General features: G+C 39.5%; 1 protein-coding gene across 1 annotated transcript in view; it reads right to left on the bottom strand.

Moving 5' to 3' along the window:
- The window catches only part of epn1a (epsin 1a), a 31,132-nt gene extending 23,322 nt beyond the window's left edge, over nt 1–7,810 (bottom strand). Inside the window, exons 1-3 of the mRNA XM_049480517.1 lie at nt 7,576–7,810; nt 1,025–1,149; nt 52–153 (exon numbers count right to left, since the gene is read on the bottom strand). Of these exons, the coding sequence (XP_049336474.1) occupies nt 52–120 (69 nt within the window). The 5' untranslated portion in view covers nt 121–153; nt 1,025–1,149; nt 7,576–7,810. The remainder of the gene's footprint in view (nt 1–51; nt 154–1,024; nt 1,150–7,575) is intronic.
- Nucleotides 7,811–14,114: the final 6,304 nt, after the last annotated feature.

Here is a 14,114-nt window from a genome sequence, read left to right as displayed (position 1 = left end):
GGTAGAGACAGTAATATTCGCTGTGTAAAAGTGAACAGAAGCACCGCTCACCTTTATCTCTGCCTCAGAGTAATTGTGAACAATGTTCTTCACTTGTCGTCTTAGCGATGAGGTTGACATGGCAACAGGGTGACTATCAGGTTCCTGTGAAATCTGTAAGATTGTAAAACGAGGTCAATAAAATCATTAATATACTCTGAGACAAAGGTCAAGAACAGACACACACACACACACAGAGAGACAGACACATACAGACAAAGAAAGAGACACACAGAGAGACAGACACAAAGTCAGAGAGGGAGAGAGAGAGAGAAAGAGAGAGAAACAGAGATACAGACACCGAGATACAGACACAAGAGAGACACACACAGATACAGACAAAGAGACAAAGAAGACACACAGTGAGACAGACAGAGAGACAGACAGAAACAGAGAGACAGACAGAGAGAGAGACACAGAGACAGAAAAAGAAAGAGACACACAGTGAGACAGACACACAGAGAGACAGACACACAGAGAAAGAAAGAGACACACAGTGAGACAGACACAGAGACACAAGACACACAAAGAGAGATACATACAGAGAGAGACAGACACACAGACAAAGAAAAAGACACAGTGATACAGGCACACAGAGAGAAAGACAGAAAGAGAGATTGACAGAGAGAGACAGAGATACAGACACACAGAGAAAGAAAGAGACACACAGAGAGACAGACACAGAGAGACACACACACAGAGAGAAACAGAGAGAGACACAGAGATACAGACACACAGAGATACAGACACTCAAAGAAAGAAAGACACACAGTGAGACAGACAAACACCCAGACAGACACACAGTGAGACACAGACACATATACTCAGAGCCTGCAGACAGACACAGAGACACAAAACAAAGAGAGAGACGCAAACAGAGGAACAGAGAGAAATACTGTGATATAATTTTAGGGTCATATCACCCACCCCTAATACACAGACCTATAATATAAACAGACTCAGGCAGTTCAATCTCTTTACTCACCTGGACACGCGTCTCTCTTTCTGTCTGTCAGTGTGTGGGTGTTCAGGTCAGTCTTTAGCCTGTCCGCTGCTCCAGACCTCCACACGGCCACATCAGGGCCCACACGAGCCGGGGTGAATCAGAAACTGCAGAGAAACACAGGAGACAAACTGAACATCAGAAAAGCTGTTTATCTGAGGGACATTACTGTGAAAAAATAATATAAAAACCTAAGCAATAAAAATAAACAGGACCATCCGTCTCATTAAAAAGAATATTTAACAGTAACAGAGTGAAGCCTGAAGGCAGTGAGAGATATGATCAGCATGAATAGACTCCACACATTTAACTGCCTACAGGCTCTTTATTTATTTTACAGCTTCAAGGATAAAGAGCTATAACATAAAAGATTGATTTGGCCTTACTGTTAATTAAAGAAAAATATTATTTAACCACTAGAAGTGAGCAATATCTTATTTTATCACAATAAATTCCTATAGCAATATGTGCCTTTTATTATATAATTTTTTAAAGCACAATTAAGCCTGCCACAATAATTAAGTTATCGTCAGAAATCACCTCAATAATTAAGCTGACATTATTGCCCACAAAGATAATGTTTCTGTAAACTATATTTTATATTTTTTTTATTTCCCAGGTTTTACTAGGTTTAATTAATAATTGTATTCACTTTTATATTTATATGAATCCATTTATTTTATTACTTTATAGTCACAACATTCTGTATTTTTACCTCATTTTAAGCCTTTTATGATTTTAAATTACAATTCTATATTACTTTTATTCTTATGATTACTGTTTTTTTTATTCTAAGTATTGTAGTGCCCTATATAAAGTCTTAACAGTTTCTGACTTGTAATTATATTGGCAGTTTGTAAAGTACGCTGAGCTTAATTTATGTATAAAATGTGATCTTCAAATCTAAAATCATCATTAGTATATACCCATACCCATCCAATCCATACTCATCCCCATTAAATCACTATCCCCCACTATAGAAATGAAAAAATATTTCATATTTGCATATTTACCCTACTCTATCCATACCAATCAACACCTTCTCCCAACCCATCTAAATTCCATCTCTTCATAAAACAATATCTGATCTGAATGCAGCGCCAGCAGTACAAAGGTTATACTGATGGATCCGGCCTTTCTCCTCTTAACAGTAAATCACTTAATCACTGTGTGTAATAAAAGCAAGCATTTCTAACGTCTGTCTGTCTGTCAACTGTGAACAATCTCATTTAGAACGAGGGGAAATAAAGTGACCAATGCCTGCAAATACCAAGTAAATACTAAGTCAATACCTGTAGTTAGGGGTGAAACGGTACATGTATTCTTCAGGAATGCGTGAAATATAGGAACTGTCTATGTGAATGTGTGAAATCCAATGAACGCAATGCGGAAACTAAGTTCAGAGGCAAGTTGCCCCGAACACTTAAGCTGTAGCTATTAGCAGCTTGAAACACCTTTAGCCTGCTATGCTAACTGTGGCTCTTAACTAAAGCACTGCCACTATGAGCGGGAGGTCGCAGGTTCGAACCCCACGCTGGGCGGCACGAGGCATCTGTGAGCGGATGTATCGGTACCTAGCCGCTGTGCTTTCCTCTGAGCATGCTAGCTGCTCAGGCAATGATTTATCAGCAGCAGCTCGAAAAAAAGGGTGACTGACTTCACACGTGTCGGAGGAGGCATGTGCTCGCCTGCATCCTCCTAGGGTCGCAGGTGCCAGTGGTGATGGGGATGCACAAAGGGGTGGGACAATTGGATAGCCAAATTGGAAGAAATTAGGGAACAAATTCAGATGCTATACTATATTTTGCCCTTTTTATCTACACTAGGCTGAAATACAGTCTGCACCTGGATTTAACTAAGTACTAACTTAAGTAAATGATCTAGGGTTGCTGCAGTTGTTCTGCAGGTCTAGGTTCAGCAACAGTATGTGCTGAAAGAATGAGGTCAGCTGACTACCTGAATATACTGAATATATACCAGGTTATTCCATCAATGGATTTTTTTCTTCCCTGTTTACAAAGTGTACATCTGCGCTGCATGTGTCATTAAAAACATCTGCACGTCTGTTTTAAAGTGCAGCGGCAAAATTTCAGCGTTTTGTTTTAAAGCAACTTTAAGTTGCACAGATACACACTGGAACACAGAATCTTCCTGCTAAATTTACTTTTTTGCTCCCACACCAGATAGCTCTGACCAATCAGAGGGGACAATGTGGTCAAGTGGTTAATTGGTGCGCATTTTGGTGCGTTTAGAATAGCGCCTGTGTAAAACCAAACCAAACAGAGGACGAAAAAACTCCAGGTAAACAAACTCATCAACTGATCTGGATCATAGAAACCAACTACAGGTGTGAAAACATCCTAAGTTGCACAATGAATTAAATAACTCTCTTTTTTTTCTACCCATCGTACCAAACCGAGGGGTTTATTTAGGTGTGAACCAAACCATCACTACCCCTACTGATTGTGGATCAGTGCATATACCCTGTACAGTCATATATACAAACACATATATACACACAGCTATAGAAAGTTAAACAAGGCTGTGGGGTGACCGCTGGATTCTGTATGTTTGGACAACAAACACTGAAAGCATGAGGGTCAGTGCTAACGCTCACGTTCACACAATAACAGCTGAAGCAAGAACATAGACATGGCCCTACCCTACAACACACTGCTTGAAAAGTAAAAAAGTTTAGACACTTTTTTCCTCCAGATATTTGTCCGTTTTATGACGTTAGTGCTCACACTAATTAAACCATTGAGTTTTTACACCAGAAATACAGTTGTTAAAAATTAACCTAGAACTAATGTGGAAATGCTATTTTAATTTAAGACAATATTTAAGTATAATAAATGTAAACAAAGGTAATAACAAAGTAATAACAAGACATATTACATGAAAAGACTTCCCACAATTATGGCTCATTACACAGTTCCTGTTAAGGTACATAGTAGTACTAAGGTAGTAGTAAATAGCCAATCCCATTATATATATTTTTTTAAGTTTCAATATACAACTGCAGACACTGATGCATACTCATTAAAGTTGTTCTTTTTTTTCAAATTAATATTTTATTTATTTAACCTATTTACTTACAGTTAGACTTATTTAGCACTTTACTTGATTTTTCTTTAATCAGGTGCGTTGCGAAAAGCTCCCACTGCACGTCAAACGCAGCTCTTTTTCTGCATACAAGCGCCTGGTTCACCACAACATGTTAAGAAAGCGCATAGCATAAGGAGATCGCCAGTTCGAATCCTGTTCATGTAAATTGTCATCGGCTACAGGAGCCCTAAGAGAGAGCACAATTGGCCTTGCTCTCTCTGGGAGGGTAGATGGTGCTTTCTCCCCAAATCCCTCCAAAGGGTGATGTCGCTCAGCACATGGTGTCTGTGAGCTGTTGTATCAGAACTAAGTCGCTGCGCTTTCTTTCGAGCACGCTGTGATGCTACTCGGAAATGCTGCATCAGCAGCAGCTTAAAAAGAGGTGGTGGCTGGTGGTTGGAGGAGGCATGTGTTAGTCTTCACCCTCCTGGGGTGTTGGGGCATCATTGGTGAAAGGGGGTGTCCTAATGAGTGGGTTGAGTATTTGGTCTGGGATGAAAATAAGGAAAAATTTTAGATAAAATTATAAAAAATAAAAAAAAGTGCATAGCTTTGCTAACTTGTGCCCTGTTAAAATGGTGTAGATTATATTATATGTAGATGGCTGCACATATCATTTGAGCACTTTAGCAAAATATACTTAATATTTTTTCTCCATATATCTAGAAGCAAGATACCCACATGACAAAGGCCATCACTCCACAAAAAAAATAATTTTTATGGATTTATTTGAAGTGAATTTTGTTGAAACAGGTTGCGACGTCAAGAAATTGCACAATGTACATCAGGCTTAATCGGAGGAGGAAAAATCCTTAATTATCTTAGCTTTCAATGTAAGTCAACGTAAAAAGATGCTGAGATTATGTTAAGAAGTTAGGAATTATGTTAGAATTAAGAGAGAAACAGAGATAAAAGGTATTTGTGAGACAGCATCAACATATGACGTACAACTAGTGCTAGACGAATATCTGTGAACCACTTGTTTGCACAAAAACCCAAACTGCACTGCGGTGTACAACGACAGTTTTAGCACTGTAAGACCTGCCTGCTCCAACTTATCACTCTCCAGTGACACATATCGTCTCCCAGTATCGTGACACTGCCCTTCAGTCACATCGCCCAGCCCTATATCTCACTACATGTCAGAGTGATAAGGAGTGGCAGATGACACACTGAACAAACAGGATTACACAACCCGGCCCACTGATAACGGCTCCAGAGTTGGTGTGGAGATGCCTGGGGCAAAGTCCTAACCGCTCCAGCAAAATCAAAAGCAGCGTTTCACTCTGTACTAATTAACATAAACCTTAAACCGGAGAGCAAACAGCACTGAAACAGGAAATGTTAACAGTGAGCTAATAACTCACTTCAGCTGCTGAGAACAACAACAGCTGCTAACAACTTTACACAACTTTATTACAGCAATCTAGCTAACTAGATCTCAAAAAACACTGGAAAGAGTTTTCTGCCCTGCATCCTCTCAGACACAAAGCTTACACAAGCTTCCACAGCGTATCCACGTTTTCTAAAATATTTTTCTTCCAATATTTACAACTATCACACACAAAATGTACATGTTATGATGTTTACAGTGGTTGACTCCGACCTGTTTTTGTAGTTATTATTAAATTGCAGTATTTGTTTTTTACTGTAGCGTTATTTATCTACATATGTAGCTACACATTGAATATCAATAGTAGCTAGTTATATTTATTTATTTATTGACTACTAACCAAGCAAGCATAGTAAAGTGATGAAATACAAACACTTTGTTACCTTCCTTAAGTACAAATTTTCGTTAACTATACTTTACTAAAGTAATTACTTTTATCACTTTTTTACTTCTACTTCTTACATTTTCACACAATTATCTGAACTTTTTTCACTCCTTACATTTTAAAAATAGCCTCGTTATTCATTTCATTTCAGCTTGTTTTCATTCCGACCCTCATCGTCCAATAAAAGCCCTATCCAGATAAATCTCTCCATCCAGATAGAGTAAATCTGATTGTAATTGGATGTAGAGAAGTATAAACATATACCATTCCGACTCCCTATTGGTTTATACTGTGATCTATCACACCTGCACATCATGTCACGCCCCCCACACTCCAGCAAGAACATAGCAGACGTATGTAGCCTAGTATGTAGATGAGTATGTAGATGAGTATGTAGATGAGTATGTAGACTCAAAAGAACTCGAGTTTTACAGATGTCCAACTGAACTTCATATTTACATTGTACTAAAATACTTTCATTTTCAATAGGAATATATGCAGCTGAAACACTAGAGAGCCAAGTGCATTCCAAATTGTTCAACATTAACATTTTAATATAACATTATAGGACTCTATAGGACTATAGGACTCTGTGGCTTTTATCCTTAATGTCATTTTTCCCCTCCTTACATTACTTTTACTTTATTACTTTAAGTAGTTTTGAATCCAGTACTTTTACTCTTTTACTTAAAGAGTAAAAAGCTTGAGCTGATACTTTACCTTCTACTGAAAAAGTACTTTAAACTCTAATATCTATACTATGTATTCTACCTGAATAGTAATGAATGAGAATAGTTTTGACACATTTGGAAAGATTGTTTGCAGCCTTAATTCACTCACACTTGTTAGTTAGTTTTAACCTACTGAATGTTTACAATACACACACACTTTTCACACGTAACGTTACTTTACCTGCTATATAACGTTACTGCTTCCAGCGGACACTTTGTAGTTCTTATTATATTGCTGTATTTGTATTTTATAGTATTTTTCTCTACCTACTTATTCTACCTACACATTCTAACGTATATCCTTAGTGGCTAACGTTAGTTAAGCTAAGATTTATTTATTTACTACTTACGTAGCAAGCTTATATTTGCCACTTCTGTTCAATGGGCTGCTGTAATTTGTAAATTAGCCTCAGGAAAATATATCTGTCTATTTACCTACCTAACGTTATCTATATTCATAGCTATACATGCATAGCTTTATCTACTGACAACACTAGCTAGCTAACATTAGCTGTTAGCTCAACCCCACACCCACAGCCAGTCTACACTCCTCGCTTTTAAACGTTACTAAGCATTAAAAACGAAACAAAAAGCATACATGCTTGAAAAGGAAGTTTGCAACAGATTATACTTAATTCTCCTATATTCTAAACTCGCTTTAACAGTTTTAATTGGAGTAACACGTAAAAACCGTAAGCTAGCCGTCGTTGCTAAGGTTAGATAACCATAGGTACTGCTAACTACTATATTCCAATAGTGGTGAACCCAGGTCCGCGGTTTAAAAATCCGGGTTTTCGCTCCGACTGCCAGGCCGGCTCCGCTGCAGCCTGCGAGCCCATGCAGTAGAAGTGAAATCGCGGCGCAGGATTTTCACACCACGGACCTGGATCCACCACCTCTGCCCTATTCCACTCACCGTTTAGCGACCACCTCACGCCACACGGCTGTCTGCGGCCGTTCCGCTTCACTCAGACCCGCTTTTCCGTGCCCGGCCACACGTCTGACAGTCATTCTACACGTACCCCGTGTCGTGTGGCTCTCGATAGCGGTTCATCCACCGTATTTCCCACAGTAAACTCGGTACTGACCCTGGAGCTGCTCGCTACGAGGAGATGGCGGCGATTCCGCTTCCGTTCCCTCTCAGCGGAAGGGCCGCACCCCCCGGTTCACCGTGCCTTTCACCTTTAATATTTATGATTTTACAGCAGTCCGTGCTATTTTATTAAAGCATATATCCACCAAAACGTGTTTTTGGATAATTAAACGTTAAATAGTGTAAATAACAAAAAAATTTTGCTAGCTACACGTGTAGATATAACATAAAAAGCTAATACACAACAGTAAGTAGAGGTAGCTAACAGGTTGTTTACGCTCAGTGTCATTTAAAACTACACTAAATTCCTCAAAATATACATACAATTCGTTATTTTGAGATGTTATCTCATTATTTTGAGGTTCTATCTTATTATTTTGAGATACTAAGTAGTTGCTTTAAGATGTTAAATTTGTTATTTTGAGATACTAAATCATTATTTTGAGAAGTTTTTGAGATACTAAGTCATTATTTTTGAGATTCTAGTTGGCTAATTATAGATACTAAGTCCTTATTTTAAGCAAAAGACATTCCAGTAACCACATATGGTATTTCAAAGTAATGACATAGTATCTCAAAATAATAAAGTAACTTATCTCAAAAATAATGAGAAAGTATCTTAAAATAATTACTTATTTTAGGGTGGCAGAATAATAATGTAAGTGTCTGTGTCAGAAGTCCGTTAAACTCCGAGCGCGCTGGCTGCTCGGCAATGCTGCATCAGCAGCAGCTCGAAAAGAAGCGGTGGCTGGCTTCACATGTATCGGAGGAAGCATGTGCTAGTCTTCACCCTCCTGGTGTGTTGTGGCATTACTAGTGATATGGGGAGTCCTAATGAGTGGGTTGGGTAATTGGCCGTGTAAATTGGGGAGAAAAATGGGAAAAATTAGAAATAAAATTATTTTAGAAAAAAACTGATAATTGCTGATGTATTTATTGTATTGAAAAGGACCACCCAATGCTGGCTACGTTTCACCCTTCTTGGTGTATATTTCTGATTTTACATCAATAAATGTTTTTTTTTATTACTGCTTATCCACCAGAATGTGCCTTATTGATTATTACACATTAAATAATGTAGCTAACAAGGCTATATGTTTGGGTTGATATATCCTAGCTTATACACAGCAGTAGCTAGAGTTAGCTAGCTTTGAGGCTAAATTCTAATATTCTAAGTCATTATTTTAAGATGCTACGTTTAACAATCATAGTATTTAGCTTTGTTACTGGTTTATTATCTTTACTTAGTTTGTTTGTTGGTTTGACTACTGGTTTGTTATAGTTTAACTTTTGTTTGTTTTGTTTCTGGTTTTGTTAGTCCTTGTTTACTAGTTTGTCTGTCGTTGTTTGTTTTAAAGTTTTTTGTTGTTATGGCAACTAATAAAACCAACTTGCATTTGCATCATGCTTAAAACTTGTTACAAATCAATGATGGTACACTGTTAAAAAAAAAAACTTTCCTGTTCCTGTCGGACTAAATACAGTATCACTCATTTACTCAGGAAATAGTTTACATTGTTTTGTTTTTCCCATAATTTATCAATCATCTAGCGGGGCTCACCAAACCAGGGAGGGTGAAGGCTAGCATGTGCAGGGGTCGGAAAACTCTGCCCAGGCTTACTGGAAGTCCTATTCCAGCATACTTCACATTCCATTACTAACAAAGGGCAAATACAAGTACTGTACTGGCCTGTATCTCAAGCTGTAGGCACACCTGGGAATTTGTGCCATGACCGGAGGTGCCCAGAAACGAAGTACAAATACTTTGTTACCTTACTTAGGTAAAAATGACTTAACTATAGGAGATACATCTCTCCATCCAGATAGAGAGAATCTGATTGTGTTGGATATGGAGCATAAACATATACCATTCCAGCACCCTATTGGTACTATTTATACTGTGATCCATCACAACTGCACACGTGTGCCCACACTCCAGCAAGTACATAGCAGATGTATGAAGCCTAGTATTAAGATAATCTGTGCAGAGATGCAATGTCACAAGTCTTATTTCAATCCAGTTTTGCATTACTTTTTCACCAAGATCTTGCAGCAATGATAATGGAAGAGTCTGCAAAGCCTTCTCCAGCACATCCCAAAATATTCTCAGTGAGGTTAAGATCTGGACTCTGTGGTGAACAATGTAAAAATAAATGTAAAAACAAATGTAAAAATATGGATCTCATGCCATGAATCCTGAAATTGTCATCTTGGAATATTCCTGTGCCATCAGGGGGAAAAAAATCCATTGATGGAATAACCTGGTCTATATTCAGTATATTCAGGTAGTCAGCTGACCTCATTCTATCAGCACATACTGTTGCTGAACCCAGACCTGCAGACCAACTGCAGCAACTCCAGATCATTTATTTAATTAAATCCAGATGGCAACTTTTTTTTTTTTTTGATGTTTACGATAATATAGCTTTGCATTATAAGAACAAAATGAGTCTGTGTTTTAACTGTTTTCGAAATAAATAAAAATATTGGAAAAGAGTAACATATACAATCTAACAGTATAGTGCGTAGTGTATCACACGGTTAGACTGTGAGCCAGTCATTGTTACTCCCATCTCACAGCCTTCCACTAACACGCCTGACTCAGCTCATCAGATCATCCAGCATGGTGTGAGCTGAGTCAGGGCTGAAGAAAATATAAAAATGTGCAGTGCACGCAGCGACTGAGAGCCATGCCTGCACACAGGCCGCCTGCCATCTACTTAACCAAAGGTTAAAGACGTATAACCTGTCATAAGTAATTCTGACATGGACTAAAACAATCTGCTGCATTCAGGCTTTTTAAAGCTAGGTATTTGTTGGTGTGGGGGGTGGATGTAACTCTAAACTATTGTTGTGCAAGGATTCTGTGGTATGACTATCTGACATAAACACCTTCCATCGTTTGTCCACAAGTGTCATCTTCTGCTGTAGCACACAGTGTCCACTTCGGGGCGATGTCCTGCTGCTGTAAGTGGAGGGTGGCCTGCTCAGTTTAGGAGAGCGTATATCATCACTGCTGTCATGGGAAAACATCTTAATTTTAATGCAGGGTCAGTTTGGACATTCTACTGGTGCGCGATGTTCCTTCGGCAGCTGAAATAACATTACACATGGAAGTGTACATGTGGGACGGACCAGGACAGCCTGTAGTAGTAACTTAAATCACTGTTCGCTGTTCAACTGAGTTGTGAAATCGAGTTATGTTTCCAAGAGATGTCCAGATCTCTGGGGACTAGGAACACTGTATACCTTGAACACAGAATAACAAATTGGCTACAGGTGGATGTGCTGAACTTCAACGACAGCAGTATAGAGTCCCCTCGAAAAGTATTGGAACCAACCCCTCTACTTCTGCTGTAGACTAATATCATTTGGGTTTGACATTAAAAGATGAACATGAGACAAAATATCAACATCTGTATCTAATCCACAGTTTATATGAAATTTTGCAAAAGTATAGGAAATGATAAACTCTCAAAATAGATTACAGTAGATAGATAGAGGCATGCACAAATTTTCTTAATTAATCATGGGTGCCTTTTTTGCATAATGTGAAATAAACCAGCAAATCAGCATTTCACTTGCCATTCCTTTTGAGAGCCATGTGCACTCTGACATTTTGCTATTTAAATGGTGCTTCTCTGCAGAGGAAATTGGCCTGCATGGTTAGCTAACACTTACCAAAGTTATATTACAGTGACCTATATTTTTGTTGATGCAGAATAATGTATTTTGGCACATGGTATGGGTTTGTGCACTGCTGCTTTTGCATGTGTGGATAACAAGCGCAGTGGTGGTACATTGTGCACGCCAAGATAGCAATGAACATCTAACTGTTGATGTCTGCTTAGATTGCTTTGGGCCATATGTTACACACTGCGCAAGTTGTGTCGCAATGCTCAATGCTGTCTTACACCCTGCGAATAGTCTATTTTCCTGCGTCGGTTAAATAGCAACAGTGCTTGTGAATACATCTACACCGGTGGCCGTGGTGGTCTGGAAATGAGGTGTGTTCAGGTACATTTCTGGTGTATTGCTATCTTGGCAACTGAAAACACAGGTGTGCCATTGTCCGAAAGCAACCTAAAGAGACGCCATGAGTCAGATGTTCATTGCTATATTCAGAAGCTTATTTATACTAGCTTCTAACAGGGTGGGATGTCTACTTATGACTGTAAGCTTCTGTTAGCTACATTAGCCTTGGAGCTCATAAAAACATAAAATAAAAACCAAAAAAAAAAAAAAAAAACAATTTAAACACTTATCATGGCCTTCTCTGGTTTATACAAAGAGGGAAAGCTCATTTTTGGTTGGTACGAGCCAGTAGCCTCTGAATCTTACAGTGTTCATATCACAGCACTGTTGAGGTCTGCCTAGATTGCTTTTGACCCTATCTTACACCCTGTGCAAATCGTCTTACAATGCTTATTGCTATCTTACACCTTGCAAACGGTCTATTTTCACGCCTTTGCCCTGTGTCGTTTAAATAGCAATGGTGCTTGTGAATATATCTACACCAGTGGGCGTAGTGGTCTGAAAGTAAGGTGTGTTCAGGTACATTTTTGGTGTATTGATATCTTGTCAACTGAAAACACTGGTGCGCCACTGACTGAAAACAACCTAGACAGACACCAACAGTCGTTCTACAGATGTTCTATACCAGCTTCTAACAGGGTGGGATGTCTGCTTATGACTGTAAGCTTATGTTAGCTACAATAGCCTTCCAGCTCCTGCATAAAACTAAAGAAACAACCCAGTTCAGACACTTAACATGGCTTTCGCTCTCATTTTTTGCTTGGTGCGAGTCAGTAGCCTCTGAGTCTTATTAACAGTGTTAATACCACAGCACTTTTCACTGAGTTCATGTAGCGCTGCCCGGGATGGTTCACATGCACACTCTTGGGCTGATAATTTCTAGCACCTACTGTGCAACTTTTGACCATTCGCTGTGCGTATCACAGCATGTTTTGCGAGGGGGGCAGCTGCAGAAAGCTGCATGGCCACGGTCGCGATAACAGGGACTGTTTGCCTTATGTAAGCTGAAGTGGCCCTGCCATGTTTGTATCATGGGAAATCCATTCGAGAAGGCAAAGGCAGGTGTTGAGACATGCGGAGGGAGAAAAATAGACAGAATGAAAACTGGCAGAGGGTGGAGGAGGGTTTGGCTCCAGGCCAGCGGGGGGCTGCAGCTAGCCTTTCCGCAAGGTGAGATTTCAGCTGTTGCTTTTGTCACTCAAACAAGTGACAGAATGCCCAGGTTTGGTCAAAAAGAGAAGTGGGAGTGGGAGGTGTGAAGCGACAGACTGGATTGTTAGAGCTTTGCAGATAAGCCTCTGGAGAGGATCTGAAGAGCCATTTCTGTCCATTTTCCAGGAGTCTGTAGGCACCACCTCCCAGCATTCTGTGTACAGTGTTCCTCACATCTTCTTTAGTAAAAACAGGTATGGTTCTGTATAGAACCGTGTCAACACTAAAAACCCATTGAATTCTGGAAATTTGCCCAAAAAATGGTTCTTCAGAGCTACATAGGACCACATTGTGACCTGCTTTGCAGATATGCATTGGAGTCCCAAGGTTTGCTAAGTTGCATCTGAACAGGGATGGGACTAGCCATTGGGAGTACAGAGAAAATTCCCGGTGGTCCTCTCTGTTTGTGGGCCGCTGAAAGAGAGAAAAAGAGTATCAAGTTTGTTGAATTAGTCCACAGTATCTAAAGTGCATGCCAATCAGCCAATTACAGACATGCCACCATTGTGTAAGATGAACATTTGTGGCCACATATACATTTAAATGTGATCTTTATGTTGAATCAGCTCAAGTTTACTCTGTCGCTACTTGCAGCTTCTTTTCCATTGGATTCAGATACCATGCATTTGCATACTGGGTGTTTCCTCCAGTTTCAGAGACTCACTGTCAGTGTGTAGTCATTCCTCCCAAGCTATATTGAGGTAAACTTGCTTATAGATCATGTATTATGATTAACTACCTGGCCTCAACATTGTAGGCTGTAAATCAGAGAAAATCTATATTCTATAGCAGGGGTCGACAATATGCGGCCCGTGGGCCAGATGTGGCTCGCAAGCATGAAACATCTGGCCCGTGAGTTTGTTTGAACTATAATGAACGATAATAATACAGTAAAACGCTTCTCTGGTGAGCTTTTGCTTACATTCCTCCCCTGTCTCTCCCTGTCGCGCTTGGCGTGACTATACTTTCCACCTGTTCTCGTTTTTACACCCATTCTTGTGCTCCTTATGAGGGCGTTTTTTTTTTTTCTGGCTGTGTCCCAATTCACTAGTCGGGGCAGTGGTAGTTTATTTTACCACGACAGTGGCGACACAGGTTCGATCCCGCGTAAGGAG

This window comes from Astyanax mexicanus, chromosome 6 (assembly GCF_023375975.1).
Source record: "Astyanax mexicanus isolate ESR-SI-001 chromosome 6, AstMex3_surface, whole genome shotgun sequence".
Taxonomy (NCBI): domain Eukaryota; kingdom Metazoa; phylum Chordata; class Actinopteri; order Characiformes; family Acestrorhamphidae; genus Astyanax; species Astyanax mexicanus.
Note: the sequence above shows the minus strand (reverse complement) of the source record. Positions and strands in the feature narration are given on the sequence as shown.